General features: G+C 57.3%; 2 protein-coding genes across 3 annotated transcripts in view; both read left to right on the forward strand.

The window, feature by feature from the left end:
- The window catches only part of ZNF385C (zinc finger protein 385C), a 43,505-nt gene that overhangs the window by 11,025 nt on the left and 15,072 nt on the right, over positions 1-17,408 (forward strand). The window lies entirely within an intron of this gene.
- Positions 11,812-17,291, forward strand: CUNH17orf113 (chromosome unknown C17orf113 homolog). 2 transcript variants are annotated; one of them, XM_041462966.1, is made up of 4 exons: positions 11,823-11,889; positions 12,588-12,677; positions 13,568-14,192; positions 15,124-17,291. In XM_041462966.1, exons 3-4 carry the CDS (start codon positions 13,674-13,676, stop codon positions 16,654-16,656), a joined length of 2,052 nt encoding a protein of 683 aa, XP_041318900.1. In that variant the 5' UTR covers positions 11,823-11,889; positions 12,588-12,677; positions 13,568-13,673; the 3' UTR covers positions 16,657-17,291. The 2 variants fall into 2 exon arrangements, with proteins under 2 accessions (XP_041318899.1, XP_041318900.1); XM_041462965.1 differs by lacking the exon at positions 12,588-12,677 and having other exon boundaries at positions 11,812-11,889.

The raw sequence follows: 17,408 nt of genomic DNA on the forward strand, positions 1-17,408 counted from the left end.
CAAGGTGGAACCCTCTGCCCTGTCCCTCCAAGAGTGCCCTCCTCAATTAGATGGAAAATCTTACACTCTCTCTCTCTCTGGAACTATTTCCAGGTGTAATTTCCAGCCATTTTCTTGATAATTAAATATTTCTAGGTCATCCAGCTTCTCCACCCTATTCACAGACGTGTCCTGGATGCCTTTGTAATTAGCCATCTCCCTGGGAAAGATGATGAAGGTGGGAGGCACAGCCCATTGCTGCACTACCAAAGCCATGCCCACCTTGGCTCATCCTTGGGGGTCAGAGCTGGGGGTTTGTGACTCGCCAGACCCCTCCACTGACACAAAGCTCCCAGGTTTGCTCTTCATAAAAGCAGAAATCTGCATGAAGGATTCATTAAAATACTGGGGATTAATTAAAAAATCATCTGGGTGGGCAGTGTGAACTCAGCAGTTTGGCAAGTCTCTGTTTATCAGGGGGGTCGTGGGGGACTGTCAGCCACAAACCCCACTCCCTTTGTGTGGGAAGCCCCTCGGGGGAGGAGGATTCAGCCCTTAAAAAATGTTACTTTAATCCTGAGCAAACTCAGGAGCAGGAAAGGTCAGCGCCCGCCTTCCTGGCCCGGCAGGGATGAACCGCCGGCGGCAGCTTCAGCCGGAGCCTTCTGCTTCTGACGGGGCTCAGGTTACACAGCAGAAGAAAACCGATACACATCCTCCAGGTGTATCAGTCCTGATCCTATCTGGCGTCTTTCACCCCCAAATTATACCCTAAATCCTTGGCGAACAAAGTCAGCCAGAAAGGCTCTGGAAGGCTCAGCAGACTGGGGCAGGGGAGCAGTTCTGGCTGGGCTTTTATCCCTGGCTCCCTCCTCCTTTGTTGAGGTGTTCATTGCCCAGTTCTGGTCACTGTTAGACTCCAGGCTGGAGTCTAAGGCTGGGAAGAGCCTGGACATCCCTCAGCCAGCAAAGAATTTAACTCTGCCCTCAGCAGGGTTCAGATTAATCCCTCTGTTGTGGTTCCTGGAGTCTGTTGTCACAAAGAACCCAGCGAATTGGTGACATTGGTGGCACAGCTGAGCCCGAGCACCCTCCCCTTCCCCCTGCCCTCCCTCGTGCTTTAAGCCACAGGCAGGATTTGAGCAGACCTGCCCAAGCAAGCCCAGCTTAATGCGTGTTTGGGATTTGCCTCTCCCGGGGTGGGTGTGATGATCTGCAGGCTGAGGGCTGGGGTCTGGGGCCATTTCACAAGAAACCCTCTGGTTCCATCCCCACACTTCTGGGATGCTCAGCCATCAGGGTCCCACACGTGGATATCAACCTGTGCTGGAAAGTGGTGACCACGAGGGGCTGTGCCACCTGACCCCTGTTGGCTCTGGGGCTTTTTTAGGGCCTCCCACAGGATGGTGGAGCTTTTTGACACGACCTCTCAGCCACTCCGGGGTAGATGTTTCAGCAGCTTCATCTCACAGAGGAGGTTGTGGGGAGCTGCAGCCACGGGCTTTGCTCCCTGGGATGGGGGGCAGCACCACTGGCAGGGGGATGTGGGTCTGGACCTTGTGGGAGGGTTTGTGCTGCTGCCCTACACCAGCTCTGGGGTGCACGGACAAATATAGCAAGTTATGCACCGGAGGGACCCACAGCGCCGAGCTGGGAAATTCCAGCGATGCGCTGGGCTGGGCTGGGCTGGGAGTGCCGGAGGCGTTAATGGCAGGGGCTGTAATCAGCACCTGCAATTAGCCTCCGCTCCAGCTGGCCTCAAAGGCTCGGCCACAAAGTGCAGCATCCCACACCCCGCTGCTCCCTCCCACCCCTCCGTGCCCCTCCAGCCGCGGCGATGCCGGCCAGGACCTGCTCGCCTGGCTGGGATAAATGCAGCATGAACCACAGCTGGGAGAGGATTTATTGAGGGAATTGCTGGGGAGAACTGAAGGAGCTGGTCAGGCATGGAGGATGGAGTGGGGATCGGGGCTGTACATCGGTCCAGAGGGGCTGGAGGTCAGGAGATGCCAGACTTGTTCATGGTTATCCCCGGGGAAAGGAGACCAGCCATCGTTCTGGGATGGAGGAGCCCCCTGCTCCTCCCAGTCTTTACATTTCCAGCTCCCTCTGCTCCTTGCAGTAACACCAAACTGCTGATGACATTAAACAAATTAATATCGGGTTTAAATAGCCTGCGGGAGGCCGGGCCAGGCTGCGGGGCCAGCTGTCAATCCCGGATTAGCGAGTGCCCCGGCTAAACTTACTGCTGCTGTTAACGACCCTGACAGCAACACCCTGCCCTGGGCTCTGCCAGTGCTGCCCCGGTGCCAGCCGAGCCAGGGTGAAGTCTGGAGAAAGACCCGTGGTGTGCCCTGGCCCTGCTGCAGCACCCAGAGGAGCCCTGGTGGCTTTAGTGCTTTTCAGTGCACCAAAATTCTGTATTTTGCCCCAAAAGTGCCTGGTCTAGCTAGAGTGAAGTCTGGGAGAAAGACCCATGGTGTGCCCTGGTCCAGCAGCAGCACCCAGAGGATCTCTGATGGCTTTAGTGGACCAAAATTCTGTATTTAACCCCAAAAGTGCCTAATCTAGCTGTGGCACATGGGAAGGGACTCGGGCATCTCACGGTTTAAAAGGTTTCATTTTCACTCTGCTTACAGCCCAGCGATTTCTGCCCAACTCCTTGTATTGTCTGACTTGAGAAAAATATTTCATTCCTTCCTTGTTCGTGTCTCCCATTCAGGGAGGCAGGGGAGGTGATTGTTTCCCCTTTTCACAAGCAGGTTTTTAATTTCCCTGTTTAAAGGGCAGCAATGTAAGCAAGTCATGAGCCTCACCTCCCGAGAAGAAGCCAAAAATCAGCACAGAGAAGGTGCTGCCATGAGGAGCCCAACTGCCACAGCCTTTGCTGAGGAACTGATGGGGAGAGCAGCAAGCCCTGGGCTCATGAAAACCCCAATTATGGGGGGCTGAGATGAGCACCCCAATCACGGGGGGGCTGAGATGAGCATCCCAATCACGGGGGGGCTGAGATGAAATCCCCCATATAGGGGGCTGAGATGAACACCCCAATCATGAGGGGCTGAGATGAACACCCCAGTCGTGGGGAGCTGAGATGAGCACCTCAATCATGGTGGGCTGAGATGAGCACCCGAATCGTGGGGGGCTGAGATGAGCACCCCAGTCATGGGGAGCTGAGATGAGCACCCCAGCCATGGGGGGGCTGAGATGAGCACCCCAGTCATGGGGAGCTGAGATGAGCACCTCAATCATGGTGGGCTGAGATGAGCACCCGAATCGTGGGGGGCTGAGATGAGCACCCCAGTCATGGGGGGACTGAGATGAGCACCCCAGCCATGCCAGGCTGCCCGTGTCCACTCGTGCCACCCCAAAAGCTGATGGCACGGCTGGGGCAGACCCTGTGTGCTTCCAGCACTCAGGGCTGGGGCTGAACGAGCAGGGCCCCACTGCCGCGGTCACCAGCAGGGAGGGACACGGTCCCTGCTGCCGCCGAGCCTCTCCCGGGGGTCGGGGCGGGTGTCTGCCGCCGAGTCTGCCCTCCCCGACCCACAAGGACATTTCGGCAGTGTCACCCCAAAGCAGCCACCTGAGAGGACTCTCCGGGCGAGCCCCGGGGGTGCCGCGGAGCCCTTGAGGGTTCCCTCCCCTCTCCCCAAGTTTCGGGGTTCGGGCAGCCCCGGCGCGGGGGCGGCTGTGCGGGGAGGGGGAGCGCTCGGTCCCCCCGCCCATTTCCACGCCGGTACCCGGCACCACCGGCAGCCGCTCCCCCCGCGCCGCTGCGGGGCCGAGGCGGGGCCGGACGCGGGGCGAGGGGCGGCGGGAGCGGGGCTGCGCCCGCCCGGCCCTGCCCGCAGCTCTGCCCGGCGAGCGGGAGGCACCAGCAGCGCGGAGGCGACGCAGCCGCATCCAAAATGCTTCTAGGTGGGTGAAACGCAACTTTCCCGCAGCCTCGCCTCTCTCCCCGTCGCCCTCCATCTCTCTCCTCTCCATCGCTCCTTCATCCCCCGGCTCGCTGCTGGCGGAGCCGCTGCTCGGGGGTGCAGCGGGACCGGGGCGGCCGCGGAGCTCGGGGGTCGGTGGGGTTGGCGGGGAGGGGGACCGGGGGATCGCCTCGCCGCTGTCCCGGGGCTACCGCTCCCCGCTCCCGAATTTTGCCGGGTTCCTTCAGTGGGAGGAAAGGGCACTTTTCAGCGTCCGAGCTGTTCTTCGTGGACAGAAACACACCGAATGGGTTCTTATTTTGATGGTAGCTCTGTGCAGATTGTATGTGTGTGTGTGTGGGGGGGATTCTTCTCCACTTTGCGATTTTGGCCACTAACTTAATTCTAATACATTGAGGTGGGTTATTTACTGACGGGAAAGAACGCCGGGAATAAGCGGTACTCAAGGAGTCCGGGCTCAGAGTGAGGGGCTGTGAATGGGCTCGGCGTCAAACTCAACTATTGATTCACCTGTGGGGTCCCCATCCTGTTCCTAGCACGGCTCGGCACCCCAAATTATCCTCGTGAGATTTTCTTGTTTCTAAGCAAATGATGTCGTTCCCATTCCTTATTGCCGTTCTGCCTGAAAACCCCGTTAAGAGCTGCTCGTGTTATTTGCATCAGCTGAGGCTGTACCCTACACCCACAAAATGGTCCCTCCCCGCCCAGCACATAGGCAGCCTGTTCCCTCGGCTCCCAGCCTGCTAATCCTAATTACTTACGGGCTTCAAGCTGAGTTTGACTCACTGCATCTTATTGATTTTTCCCAGGGCTGCAAAAAGAGGAGGGAAAAGGTTGTGTGCTGACGGGGCTGGATTTTGCCCTTGCTCTTTGTCTGGGTGTCAGCTCCAACTTGCGTTCCTGCTGCACCTGCGACACAAACGCTCGATGATTTTTGTGTGATGTGGGGCTGGGGGAGAGTGACCAGCAGCGTCCTTGTGAGGGTGGCCAGCGGTGGAGCTCCGTGGCCAGGCTGGGAGAAGCGGCAGCAAAAGGAACGTGACGCTGTTCTTGGTTCCGTGTGCATTCAGGGCTGGTAATTTTAGTGGTTTTGTTATTATCAGCATTAACTTTGCAGCAGGTGCTGGGGAGGGAGCGTGGCTGCTGGCAGTGATGGGGCTGCCACTTCTCTGTGTGTGTGTGTGCTCTGCACATCTGTGTAGGCACGGGCACGTCTGCAGGCTGCCATGCACTCTCTTTCCTCTGATAAGGAATCCTTGTGGGTGCCCGTGGTTGCCCAAGGGCAGCCAAGCCAGGAACATGGATGTTGTTAGCCTGGCACATCAGTCAGTGCCCATGTTGGGGTGCCTGTCTCCCATGGATCAGGCTGGCCCCAGCTGTCTCCCGTGGATCAGTTTAATTTTTCTAATAGTTTGAAACACAATCTTTTCTCTGAAATGTCTTTCCCTGTCTCTCTGGAACGTGTAACAGTACTCGGGATATTTATCTGGAGTACTTGTCAGGCAAAGCAGGCTTAAAAGACAAACTAAAGTCCAACCCCAGAGCTTGCTTTTCACTCTGCGGCCTCAGATATGGAGGAAACATTAAATAGCCACTAAAGCTTCAATTTTGACCCCGCCGTGTCTTGGGCTCGTTGATGTTCCCCATGCCAGGACCGTGTTGCTCCAGGGGGAAGAACGTGGTGCTTTCATGGTGATTCCAGCCCTCTTGGGACCTGTGGGGGTGACAGTGTGGGGAGCCTGGCCCCACTGAGCTGCTGCGTTGGGCTTTGGGGCTCCTTTGGCAGATGCTGGGACCGAGCTTTCCCTGTGCTTGTTTTGGGTGGATTTCCCTGGAAATGCAGCAGTTGTTTTTATTACTGGGGCTTGCTCCAAGCAATGTCCTGGGGGGACACATCTGTCCCCTGGTTTCAACCCTGAGCAACACTGGGAGGGGGGCACAGGGGGCTCTGACCTCCTCCAACAGCCTCAGCCTCCCCTTCAGAGTATTTTTAGACCAAGCTGTCATCTAATCTTGACCTCCAGGATGATGTGGGCTAAAAAATATCACTGCGTCTCCAGCATCAAGCCGAGGACATAATTCACAAATCTCTTTAGTCCGTTTTTAATTATGCCTCACCTTGCTGCAGTAATGAACTGCTAACAAGTATTTTGAGCAAATGTGAACTTTTTTTTTGAAGTTTCTCAGTGCTGATGCTCCTGGCAGGTGCTGGCGGCGCTGAGGCTTTGATGGTTTGTTTCAGCACCCACCTGATGTCCCTGAGCTTGTAATGACTGCAGGGGCTGGGGATTTAGCAGATTGCTTTTTTTTGCCTTTCCTGAGCGGGATGTTGGAAGGAGTGGGCTGGCTGCTCCCACTCTCCTCCAGAGTGATTACATTAGCATGGCCTGGGTAGGAGTGGCGGAAATTACAATGAAATACTAGAGGTAGGAAATAAAAATCTAATTAAAAAATAAGGACAGACGTGTGTCATCTCCCAAAGCCTAGGCATGACCACGCTGGCCGTGGGGCAGCCGTGGTTGCAGGGGGGCTGTGTGCTTCAGCTGCTGGGGAGCTGTGCTCCGGGAATAATGCTGGGAGCAGAGGGGAGGCGAAGGGCTTTGGTCTCTCTATAGCTTGGGAGGGGAAATATGTGAGTGGATTGGGGTTTGAAAGCCCTCTTGGTCCCCCAGGACTTGCTCTCCTGAAGTCTGAGTTGTGCCCTTGGGGCAATTCCCCTTTTCCCCCTTCCCAAGCAAAGCTGGGACTGGCTGAAGCCCACGTGATTTCCCTGCTTAGGGGGTTTTGGGGACAGCTGTGACACTGTCACACGCAGTGGTTTGAGTGTCACCACGGTGGTCTGTGTGCTCTGGCACGTCTGGGATGGCACTGCTGAGAGGGAACAGCCCAGCAGGGATGGCCACTGGCTGGAGCCTGGCTCTGCCACTGACCCACCAGCGGGCCCTGGCCATCTCTGAAGCTGGCTGTCTTCTCGTGGGTCTTCTTGGCTCTCTGGGGGCTCAGTGCCAGCCCAGCCCTGGCTGTGTGAGGGAGGCACCTGCCTTCAGGTGCTTCAATAATAGAAATCATTAATTTTCACTGCTAATGGAAGAAACGCTGCACTATGAAAAATGTGCGTTGGCTTGGAGGCAATTCAAAAGGCTGGTGGAGACGGGAGCCCCTAATTTGTTCCAAATTGGTTATTTCACTGGAATGGTGAGAAAGCATCAATCTGAGGAGCTTTTCTCCCTTTTCATTTCTGTCAGCCGTTCCTCGGCTGTAATGAATTGGACTTGGCTGCAATTTTTACAATTTAAACAGTGTCCAGAATAAAGGCTGAACTGATGGGGGGCTCTGGTGCACTCCTGAGCTCTCCGTCTCTCAGGAGGACCCTGGCCTCTCCCCCGCCACCCAGGGAGGGGTGGGCAGTGGAGCCCAGACCAGGGCTCAGTGCTTGCCACCTCCCTTCTGCTGCCTCCAGTCAGAATGAGCCCAAATCCCTCCCGAGCCCCTGTGGCAGAGGTCAGTGGGGTCTTGGCTGGGCTGCACTGGCCTGGCAGCACTGCTGGCTGTGACACGGGGGACACTGAGCTGACTGGGACCTCTGCTGGGGGAGACATCCCTAAATGCTGGTTTTTCAATCATTACCTGGCAAATGGGGAGTGCTGGGAATTAAAATCCAAAGGGAGTTGAGCTCAATGTTTGTGGACAAGGGATGAACAGATGCTCAACAGAGCAAGCCTGATATCCAGTTTTGCTCCTCAGCAGCTGTTCTTGATATCAGTGCTGTGGGGTGGAGTTCCCTGTAGCTCCTGGGGAGAAAGATGCAGCCAAGCTGCCTCCCAAGGACCAGGTGCATGGACTGGAGGAAGCCCAGGGAGCGAGATCACCCTGTCCCTGCTTCTGCTCCTTGACAAAAGGGCTTTGCCCTTCTCAGCTGCTGCTCAGAGCAGCCTCAGCCCGGAGTGGGGTCGCCGGCGGGGAGAGATGAGCATGCTCCCCCGCCTCCCCAGCCCAGCTCAGTAATCCTGTTGTGGCCATGTCCAGAGTTTGCAGGAATGTCATCTGAGTTTATTTCAAGGCTTGTTCCCTGCCAGCTGCAGTCACGCAGCTGAAGGTTGTGACAAAGCTGTGCAGGGGAACGAGGCACGAGGCTGCATCCTGCAGGCTGGCTGTGGCTGTGGGGTGTGTGGGGGGCACCATGTCACCAATTTGGGGGCTTCTTCTCCAGCAGCACTCCATGGCTCCCTACCTATGGCCCACTGCCCATCCAAGCCCCTCCACAAGGACCTGAGCGTGCTGGAGCCAGAGCCTTTGTGCCCACAGTGGTGCTGAAGGGCAGCCCCAGCAGAGGAGGAACAGCCCCCTGAGTACCCTGAGCTGTGCAGGAGAGCTGGGACACAGCTGGCAAACACTGGGATCCCCCAGTGTGTGTCCCATCCCCTTCTCTGCGTGGGAACACCTTCTGCTCCCCACGTCCCTTCCAGTGTCTGCACATCCTGCATGCCCCGTCCCTGCCAGATCCGCCCGTCCCGGGGGCTGCAGGAGTATTTTTAATTTGGCTGAGCTGACACGGTGCCGGGTGCTCTCTCCCACATGAGACAGGCTCCTCACAGCCTTCCCCCTCCGCCACACACGGCAGGGACTGAGCTGAGCTGTCACCACCTTCGGGTGCGAGGGATGCAGCCGGGCAGCTCCCGTGAGTGCTCCCTCCCCTGCAGGATCCCCGCTCATTTTGGGGCTGGCACAGCTGGGCTTTGGGGTGCAGAGGGTGAGCAGGGAGCTGCAGGGTGCTGGGTCTTTCCTAGCCCGTGCCCTGTGATGGATGGGCAGGGGTGAGAGGGCTGGTGGAGCAGGACTGGGGGCTGAGCAGGGATGGGCTCCCTGGGGTCAGCAGCTCTGGGAACACCAGCACCTCCGCTTCCCTGAGGGAACAGCGTGCGTCATTTCCCAGAGCCTGACAGGCTTAGAGCAGGGATGGAAGCAAAATCTCATAAATATCTTTGGACTCGGGGATTAAAAAAATTTTTTTGGGGTAATATCACTGGCTTTGGTCTCTTCTGTTCAGCTTCTTATAGCAGTAAGAAACCCTCGGGGAAGCCGTCCATGGATGTGGGGCTGGAGTGCAGGAAGGGGTGCCTGGAGCACCCCAGTGGGAGCTCAGTGGGGTCTGCTCTGGCTGCCCGAGGTGTGGGATGCCAGTGGAAACTGGGACTCAGATGGAAACTGTGGCTCATGGCTGCTGCCACCCTCGAGCTGTGGGGATGATGGATGTGCTGGTGCTCTGGGCACCTGCCCACCCAGCTCCTCAGGCACTGCACAGTGGGGAAAAACAGCAACAAATGGTCGAGCCAAGGCGGCTGCTGGTGCTGCGTGGAGGTAAACAGGAGTATCTCCACTGCAGTTCCTTTAGGAAGGACGTCTGACATCCGGCAGCTATGTGAGGGCAGAGTGCTCGGCAGGGACATCCTGCAAATGCTGCCCAAAATTCGTGTTAAATTGAGGCTTCCAGCAGGAATGGGTTTGCAGGGGAGAAGGGGTGGGTGGTTTGAGCCTTGCACGGAGCAGGCAGAACAAGGGTGTTCTCCTCTGGAGTCCTCTGGTCCACCGTGGATTCCACTGCAGGGGCTCCGTGGAGCGGTCCCCATAGGAAGTGGTGTTGGGGTCCCTGACCTTTGCTGTCCTGCTCTGGGTGCTGAGAACCGGGGAATGGGACCAGGGGATGCTGCAGGCTCCTGCCTAAAAACTCATTAAAAAGGCTCAATCCTCTTTTCTCGTGGCATTAGCACAAGAATAAATCGGGTGTGTTTTCACCCCAGGAGCCGGCTCTGGTTTCACCACCTCCTGCTCTCATTAACCCTGGGCTGACACTTCGGCAAGAATGTCCCCAGAGCAGGAAGAGCCTCTTGCCCCGGGATATGTGGAGGAGCCTCAACAGAGGAATTAACCGGGGGCAGCCAGACCCCCCTGGTGCAGAGCCAGCCGGAGCCAGGTACAATGCAGCTCCTAATCCAGGCAAATTCAAATTCCGGTGGGCCACATCCCTCCTCGTGGCCCAATTCCACACCGGGAGAAGGGCGAGTCTGGGTGGGAGCATCCTTCAGCTCCCAGGCACAGGATGTGTGCTGGGAAACCAGGAGCCAGGTTCCCATCAGGGGTCCCACAGGACACTGGTGCCACTTGGGATTTCAGAGTTCTCAGGAGCCTTGTTTGGGAAGAGCAAAGGTAGCTCAAAATCCTCTTTCTGGAAGTAGTTGAGAGGCTCTAAATTTCATCTGCATTTATTGCTAAAAGAAAGCTTTTGGGATGTGAGGAGCCCCTCTGCTCTTCAGGGAGCCCTGGGGCAGGGGGCTGTGTTTGTGCCCCAGCCCTGCAGCTATGGAGCAGGAGTGCAGGTAGGCAGGAACACCTTGTGGCATTCCCTAAAGGGCTTGGACTTGGATCCTGCCGATCCAAGGTGTGCAAGGTGGCACAAAATCCTCTTTCTGGAAGTAGTGGAGAGGCTCCATTTATTGCTAAAAGAAAGGTTTTTGGGATGTGAGGAGCCCCTCTGCTCATTAAGGAGCCCTGACGCTACGGAGCAGGAGTGCAGGTAGGCAGGAACACCTTGTGGCATTCCCTAAAGGGCTTGGACTTGGATCCTGCCAAACCTCCGTGTCCACGACTGGGGGACTGCTCTGCCCACAGCTGCTTGCAGAGCACTTCCAAAACCCCCAAACACCCATCCTGGCTGGCTGCAAACACTCCTGCAGCTCACCCAGCTCGGCTGAGAGACCCAGGCGAGGAGCCCGCGGGCACCTGATGCCCATCGCTCCCTGCACCTGGGGGAAGCACTCGTGCAGGTGAGCGTGGGCAGGCACAGGGCACGGCTCGGGGGCTCCCCTTCCCGGGACTGCTGCGGCCACCACATCCACTGTCCCCATAGCCAGGCCACCACATCCACCGTCCCCATAGCCTGGCCACCATGTCCACTGTCCCCACAGCCCGGCCACCATGTCCACTGTCCCCATAGCCTGGCCACCATGTCCACCATCCCCATGGCCCAACCACCACACCCACTGTCCCCATGGCCCAGCCACCACATCCATCGTCCCTGTGGCTCAGCCACCACATCCACCGTCCCCATGGCCAGGCCACCACATCCACTGTCCCCCTGGTGAGGCCACCATGTCCCCTGTCCCCCTGGTGAGGCCACCATGTCCACTGTCCCCATGGCCAGGTCACCACATCCTCTGTCCCTGTAGCCTGGCCACCACATCCATCATCCCCATGGCTCAGCCACCACGTCCACTGTCCCTGTGGCCCAGCCACCACATCCCCTGTCCCCCTGGCCTGGCCACCACGTCTGCCACCCCCATAGTCCGGCCACCACGTCCCCTGTCCCCATAGCCCAGCCACCACATCCACCATCCCCGTGGTCTGGCCACCACATCCACTGTCCCCCTGGTGAGGCCACCATGTCCCCTGTCCCCCTGGCCCGTCCACCGTCCCCGTAGCCCTGCCACGGCCGCGGGGCCTTCCCCATCCCGGCCACCGCTAGTGGCCACTGCCGCCGTGAGCTGCCGGGAGCATCCGTGAGGCAGACGGTCCCCGCTCGCTGCAAGATGGCTGCTCCCGTGCTCCGGTGAGCGCGGGCGGCCGCCGCAGGCTTTGTTCCCGCAGCCGCCGCGCTCGGGGCCGCGGGGGCTGCGGGGCCGCCTCCCAAACGCCCCGCTGCTTTTTTTTGTTTGGTTTTATTTTTGGCTTTTGCGTTGCTTGGCTGGGTTTGGGGTTTTTTTTTGTTTTGTTTTGTTTTGATTTTGATTTTTTTTTTTTCAAATTAGATGATTTTTAATTTTTTTTTTTTTTCTATTTAAAATCTGGGAAGTTTGCAAGCCCCCCACCCCAAAGCTTATGGCAGCAAATTAGATTATTTTAATTTTTTTTTTCTATTTAAAATCTGGGAAGTTTGCAAGCCCCCCACCCCAAAGCTTATGGCAGCCTTTCCATGGTACGTATGTAGGGGCGGGTGAGCGGGGTGGGCACGCCGGGCTGGGCGCTGGGGCTGCCCCGCTCATCCTCCCGGGCGCGGCGAGACCGCGATGATGCTCCAGGGACAGGGGCTTGTCCTCTCACAGCTAAATACCCATCCTGCCCAAACTTCCCGCCGCGGGGAGAAGCAGGCTGGTGGGGGGATCGGAGTGTGACCCCCATGCCGAGCCCCCCGGGATGCGCAGCGCTGTCCCCCGTGGGCAGCGCTCCGAGGGGCGCTGGGCTGGTGCCAGGGCACGGCGGGTGCTGCGGGAATGGTGCTGTGGGAAGAGGTGCCACGGAGCTCTGCTCCATCCCAGCCCCCGCCCCGGCCTCGTGCATCCCACACACTAATTGCTGCTCTTTTTTCTTTTCTTTTCTTTCCAAGGCAGCAGCTTCTGCTGGCGCTAGTGCTGGGGGGTGGCTGTGGGGATGATTTGGGAGAGAGTGGGGTCAGTGACAGGCAAAGAGCACAGGAATGCTCCCCCTGGGGCCACTGCAGGTGGGCACAGAGATGGATGGGGTCGCTGTGCCAGGCTGTGGTGCAGGTCACTCCAGGGCCACCTGCCAGCCTTGTCCAGGGCACTGGCTCTGTGGGGATGGGTGTTTGCAGCACTGGGAGTCGTGGTGGTGTTCTAACTTCTGAAATGTGAGGGTTCCTTCCCCCTGCTCCCACAGTGCTGTGGCAATGGCTCTGGTGTGGGGGCTTGTTCTTCAGAAGAACCCCAAGTTCCTCATCGGTGTCTCATCAAGTCACGTGGACTGATGGTATTCCCCAGTTTTCTTGCTGCTCAGTGTCCATGTTCTTTCTTTTTCCCTCTGCGTTTTGGTTCTCCCCTTTCCCCATGCAGCACTGGGTTCTTCCCCCTCCTGTCCCCAACACCTTTATCAAGGCTCAGTTTGGATTTTCAGTCTGGTTCATGGAGAAATGTGACTTCAGACTCAGCGGGCCTGAAGTGTAGGGAGGAGCTCAAGTGAACGCTTAAACCCTTCAGATCCTGATTTGGTTTAAGTGCTTTGCAGCCTCTAGCTCAGTAGATATTTGGGAGCTTGGCCTGGAGTGGGTCTGGTGTGTCACCCCCAGAGAGGGACACTGGGATGCCACTGAGTGTGCAGAGCATGGCTCTGCTGCCATGGGACCTGCCACGGCTTTGGCAATTCCCTGGCAGAGGGACAAGCCAGGCAGGACTGAGAGCACATGCATGCCCACAAGCACGTGTGTCTGAGCTAGCTCCCAGTCACCCATGTTCTGCTCCAGGGCCCTGGCACTCACTGCCAGCCGCAGGTGCTGCTCCTCTGGGGCTGAACGCTCTTTTTTGGGTGTTTCAGCCAGCGCTGAGCCTTCCTCACTTTCCCAGTGCCAGCACAGTGGGGAAGGCTGCTCCGAGGGGAAGCGTGTGCATGTTCCTGTGCTGATGGGACCATGTGTGTGTGTGCCAGTCCCACCAGTGACACTGAGAGCTTCTGGTGGTGCTGATGAGGTGCTTGATGGGATCCCCACGTGCGGTGCTGGGGCTGTTGCACAGCCTGACCTGCCCTCAGCACCGCTGTCACCGCTGCTGTCACCGTGCCACTGTTGCTTGTGCCACCACAGCCGAGCCCCAGCTGAGGTTTGCAGGGCCCTAATCCCATTTCCCTTGTGTCTCTTTCATCTCCAGTCGGACCAGGAGAGTGGTAATAGACCTTCTTACTAAATTAAATGTGCACGCTGCTCCTCAAGGCACGGTGCGGCTCAGCCTTAGTTGATTCCCCAGCCACAGCAGTATGGTGCCTCCAGGGAAAAAGCCAGCTGGGGAAACTTCCAATTCCAATAAAAAATGCAAACGCTATTTCAACGAGCACTGGAAGGAAGAATTTACCTGGCTGGAGTTTGACTATGAGAGGAAACTCATGTTTTGCATAGAGTGTCGGCAGGCACTGGTGAAGAACAAGCACGGTAAAGCGGAAAACGCCTTTACCGTGGGCACGGACAACTTCCAGCGCCACGCGCTGCTGCGGCACGTCACCTCCGGGGCGCACCGCCAGGCGCTGGCCGTCAACCGGGAGCAGCTGGCCTTCGAGACCCGTGTCCACGGCCACCCCGAGCTGCGCTCGGTCATCAAGGTGGAGGTGAACCCTGCCAAGGTGGCCGTCCTCACCACGGTCTACTGGATGGCCAAGGAGGAGATCGCGGATGAGAAGTGCTCCTCCCTGCTCAACTTCCAGAAGTTCAACCTGTGCCAGGCGCTGCTGGCCTCGGAGCACAGCGAGTTCTACCAGCCTGGCAGCGTCAGGGAGATGCAGGTGTGTACGGGGGGCTGCGCTTAGGTGGGCGCTGCACCTGGCAGGGCAGGGACGGTGCCCGTGCCCACCGAGCTCCCCGAGCCTGCCCGGCTGCTTTGCAGGATGAAAGCTAATTGTCTCAGGAGTTCAATTAGCACTGTGGGTTTTGCCTCTTTTGCCCTGAAGTAAGTGATCAGAAAGATCAAGTAGCCGGAGAGTTTAAGAGGGATTTCTGAATTTTACGAACGCTTCATGCCTGCTAAAATCAAATTAAATTTTTAGTGAGTCTTGGCTGTTTGCCAGGCTTTTCAGCTCTCTGCAGAGCCTTATTTTGCTACTGATAGACTAAACCCACTAATTAGGTTTCCCAGCCTGTGGTGATCCTTGCAGCACTCACACACACAGAGGAAGTTTTCCCTCCAAACCAGGGAGTTTGCCTGAAATGGGGGGAATGTGAGTAGATGAGTAAAGATGGAAAAAAATGTTGCCATTTTGCTGCTGCTCTTGCCTGTGCTCCAGAAGTGGAACTGCTGGAGTTGAATGGGGCAGGTGGGTTCCTGGTGTCCTGCCTCACTGCCAGCATAAGTGGGGGCTTGGGAATGGGATGTTGGGGGCTTGAGGGGTCAGTGCTGCTGGTGGTGCTGTGTCCTGCTGCATCTGTGGGGCTCTGACCCCAAGCTCAGGACAGGAACCCCCAAGCTCTCAGCAGCTTCCCATGCTGCTTGAGCTGCCAAACAGGAGCAGGAGGAGAAAGCTTATTAGGGAAAAAGAAAGCGATTTCCAGCCTCTGTGTGTAAGGGCTTTACCCTGGCTCAGGGCTCTTGTGCTGCAGGAGCCTGTGGGTGGGAGCCCACCCGCTCACTCTGTGCCAAGTGCTGCTCATCTCCCACTGCCTCTGAATCTCATTTGTGTTTCTCTCTCCCTCCCTGCACCCCTCCTTCAAATGGCCCAGGCAGCCATTGCCAAAGTCCTCCACAACGAGGACAGGCACAGGATCAAAGCCTCGCCGTTCATTGGGCTGGTGGTGGACGAGACGGTGGACGTCCTGGAGCACCGCAGCCTCGCCGTGTTCACCACCACTGTCTCCCCCTGCAACGGGCAGACCTCCACCACCTTCCTGGGCAGCTTCGAGCTGCCTGCCGGGGAGGCCTCCACTGTGGCAGGCAAGGTGGGCGAGGTGATGCGCTCCTTTGGCATCCCCACCATGAAGCTCACCTGGCTCAGCGCCGACAGTGCCTCGCTGGTGGCCGAGCGGCTGAGCGGGGTGGGGACGACGCTGACCTCGCTCTGCCCGCTCCTCACTGAGGTGCACTGCCTGTCCCACGGCACCTCCCTGCTGCTGGCTGAGAGCATCAGCACCATCGAGTACCTCCAGAAGTATGAGACCACTGTGGATGCCGTGTATAGGCTCTACTCCAGCTTCCAGGGGGAAGGGAATAGCCTGCAGGAGCTGCGGAGAGTCCTGGACCTCTGTGAGATAGACCTGGGGAGCCCCAAAGCCATCCACTGGACTTCTATCTTCCCAGCTGTAGAAGCCATCGACTCCTCGTGGCCCACACTGGTGGTGCTGCTGGAGAGCCAGGCGGAGCGCTCACCCGTGGCCCGTGGCCTCTGCGAAGAGCTCAAGAAGTTCCAGTTTGTGGCCTTCACCAAGATCCTCCTGGATGTCCTCCCCATCTTCCAGAAGCTCAGTCGTTTCTTCCAGATCGAGGATTTTGACCTCTCCATCTTGAAGCCCATAGTCTCAGCCACAGCCACCACTCTGCAGGCCCAGCAGAGCACCAGTGGCCAGAACCTCCGGGAGTTCCTCAGCGAGATGAACAAGCACCCCCAGGACGCCCAGGAGGGCGAGAGCCGCCTCTACTACAAGGGTGTTGAGCTGGCCAACTGCTCCCAAGTGCACCTGAAACACTTTGAGCACCTGAAGGACAGCTACCTGGAGAGGGTGCGGGGCAACCTGCTGGACAGGTTCCCCAGCAGCGTCCTGGAGGCCATCAGCTCCTTCTCTGCCATCTTCAACCCCAAGTGCTACCCCCAGTCTCTGGAGGACATTGGCAGCTATGGGGTCAGCGAGCTGAATTTCCTGCTGCGGGTGTACTCACGGGTGGTGGTGAGCGAGAGGGCACTGAGCGACTTTCCCCTCTTCAAGCGCATCGTCTTCAGCCTCAGCCAGCTCTCCTTCAAGGACCTCTGTGTCAAGCTGGTCTACAGCAGCTCTGAGATGCACGAACTCTTCCCAGACTTCGCCGTCCTGGCAGCTATTGCGCTGGCCTTGCCGCTGGGCTCGGTCCTTGCCGAGAAGATCAGCCGGGGCCGGGAGCTGCTGAAGCGCGGCCGGTCGCGCCCTGCCAAGGACGAGGCGCTCTCTGACCTCATGAAGATCGCCCTCGACGGGCCGGCCATCAGCGAGTTCAACTTTGCCTTGGCCATCGAGTACTACGAGAGCATGAGGGAGTCTGGGTTCATCGTGGCGCAGGTGAAGTGAGCGTGGCTGGTGGCAGGAGCCGGGGCCTGCGGGCAGCCCCCAGGGTGAGCTCAGCGCTGCCTTTCCACATCACTGGTCACTGCTGGGCAGCTGCAGTGGATGGTGACCTTTCTGTGCTGGGAAGAGAAACAGGATCCTTTGCAAAGCCATGCTGGTCCCATTACCACCCCTCCCTCATGCCCCAAACCTCTGTTTGAATCGCCCAGAATTCAGAATCCTGGGGCCACCTGAGATCCCAAATTGCCGTGAGTTTTTTTCCAAGGGTTTGTCATCATTTTGTTTTAGGGAGATGAAGGCAAAGCTCTTCGGCTCAAATGTCACGTTGCCTTTGCACAAAGATACCCAGCAGCTTTTGCTTAATGCTCTGCAGAAATATGGGATTTGTGTTGTTCTGGAGCCTGGAGAGGGAATGCAGAAAAGGCAGCGCATCCTCCGAGCTCTGCGCCGACCCCAACGTGCCTGGCGGTGTCGTGTTGGTGTTCCTTGCACACAGCACCAGGGTATTTTTAGCAGTGGCATCAAGTCATGATCATTTGAAGAGCAAGAGATTTAGGGAGTGATATTGTAATGGCTGAGGAAATATTAACTTTAAATGTATCATTGTGTACATATGTGTATGTGTGTATATATATAAATATACATATATAAATATCTATATTAAAAAGGTCTATCTTAATTTTCCTAAAGTTTAAAGTATAAAGATATCTAAAAGGACTTTTTTTTTTTTTTTTTGCAAGGACAGAATAAATTAT

The sequence above is a fragment of the Pyrgilauda ruficollis genome, unplaced genomic scaffold (genome assembly GCF_017590135.1).
Source record: "Pyrgilauda ruficollis isolate IOZ18807 unplaced genomic scaffold, ASM1759013v1 scaffold161, whole genome shotgun sequence".
Lineage (NCBI taxonomy): Eukaryota > Metazoa > Chordata > Aves > Passeriformes > Passeridae > Pyrgilauda > Pyrgilauda ruficollis.

Bases quoted from the DNA above. Each gene is read 5' to 3' on its own strand.
- CUNH17orf113 (XM_041462965.1), top strand. From the start codon at position 13,674: ATGGTGCCTCCAGGGAAAAAGCCAGCTGGGGAAACTTCCAATTCCAAT. The intron at 14,193-15,123 runs GTGTGTACGGGG...CAAATGGCCCAG, and splicing joins GCAGCGTCAGGGAGATGCAG to GCAGCCATTGCCAAAGTCCT.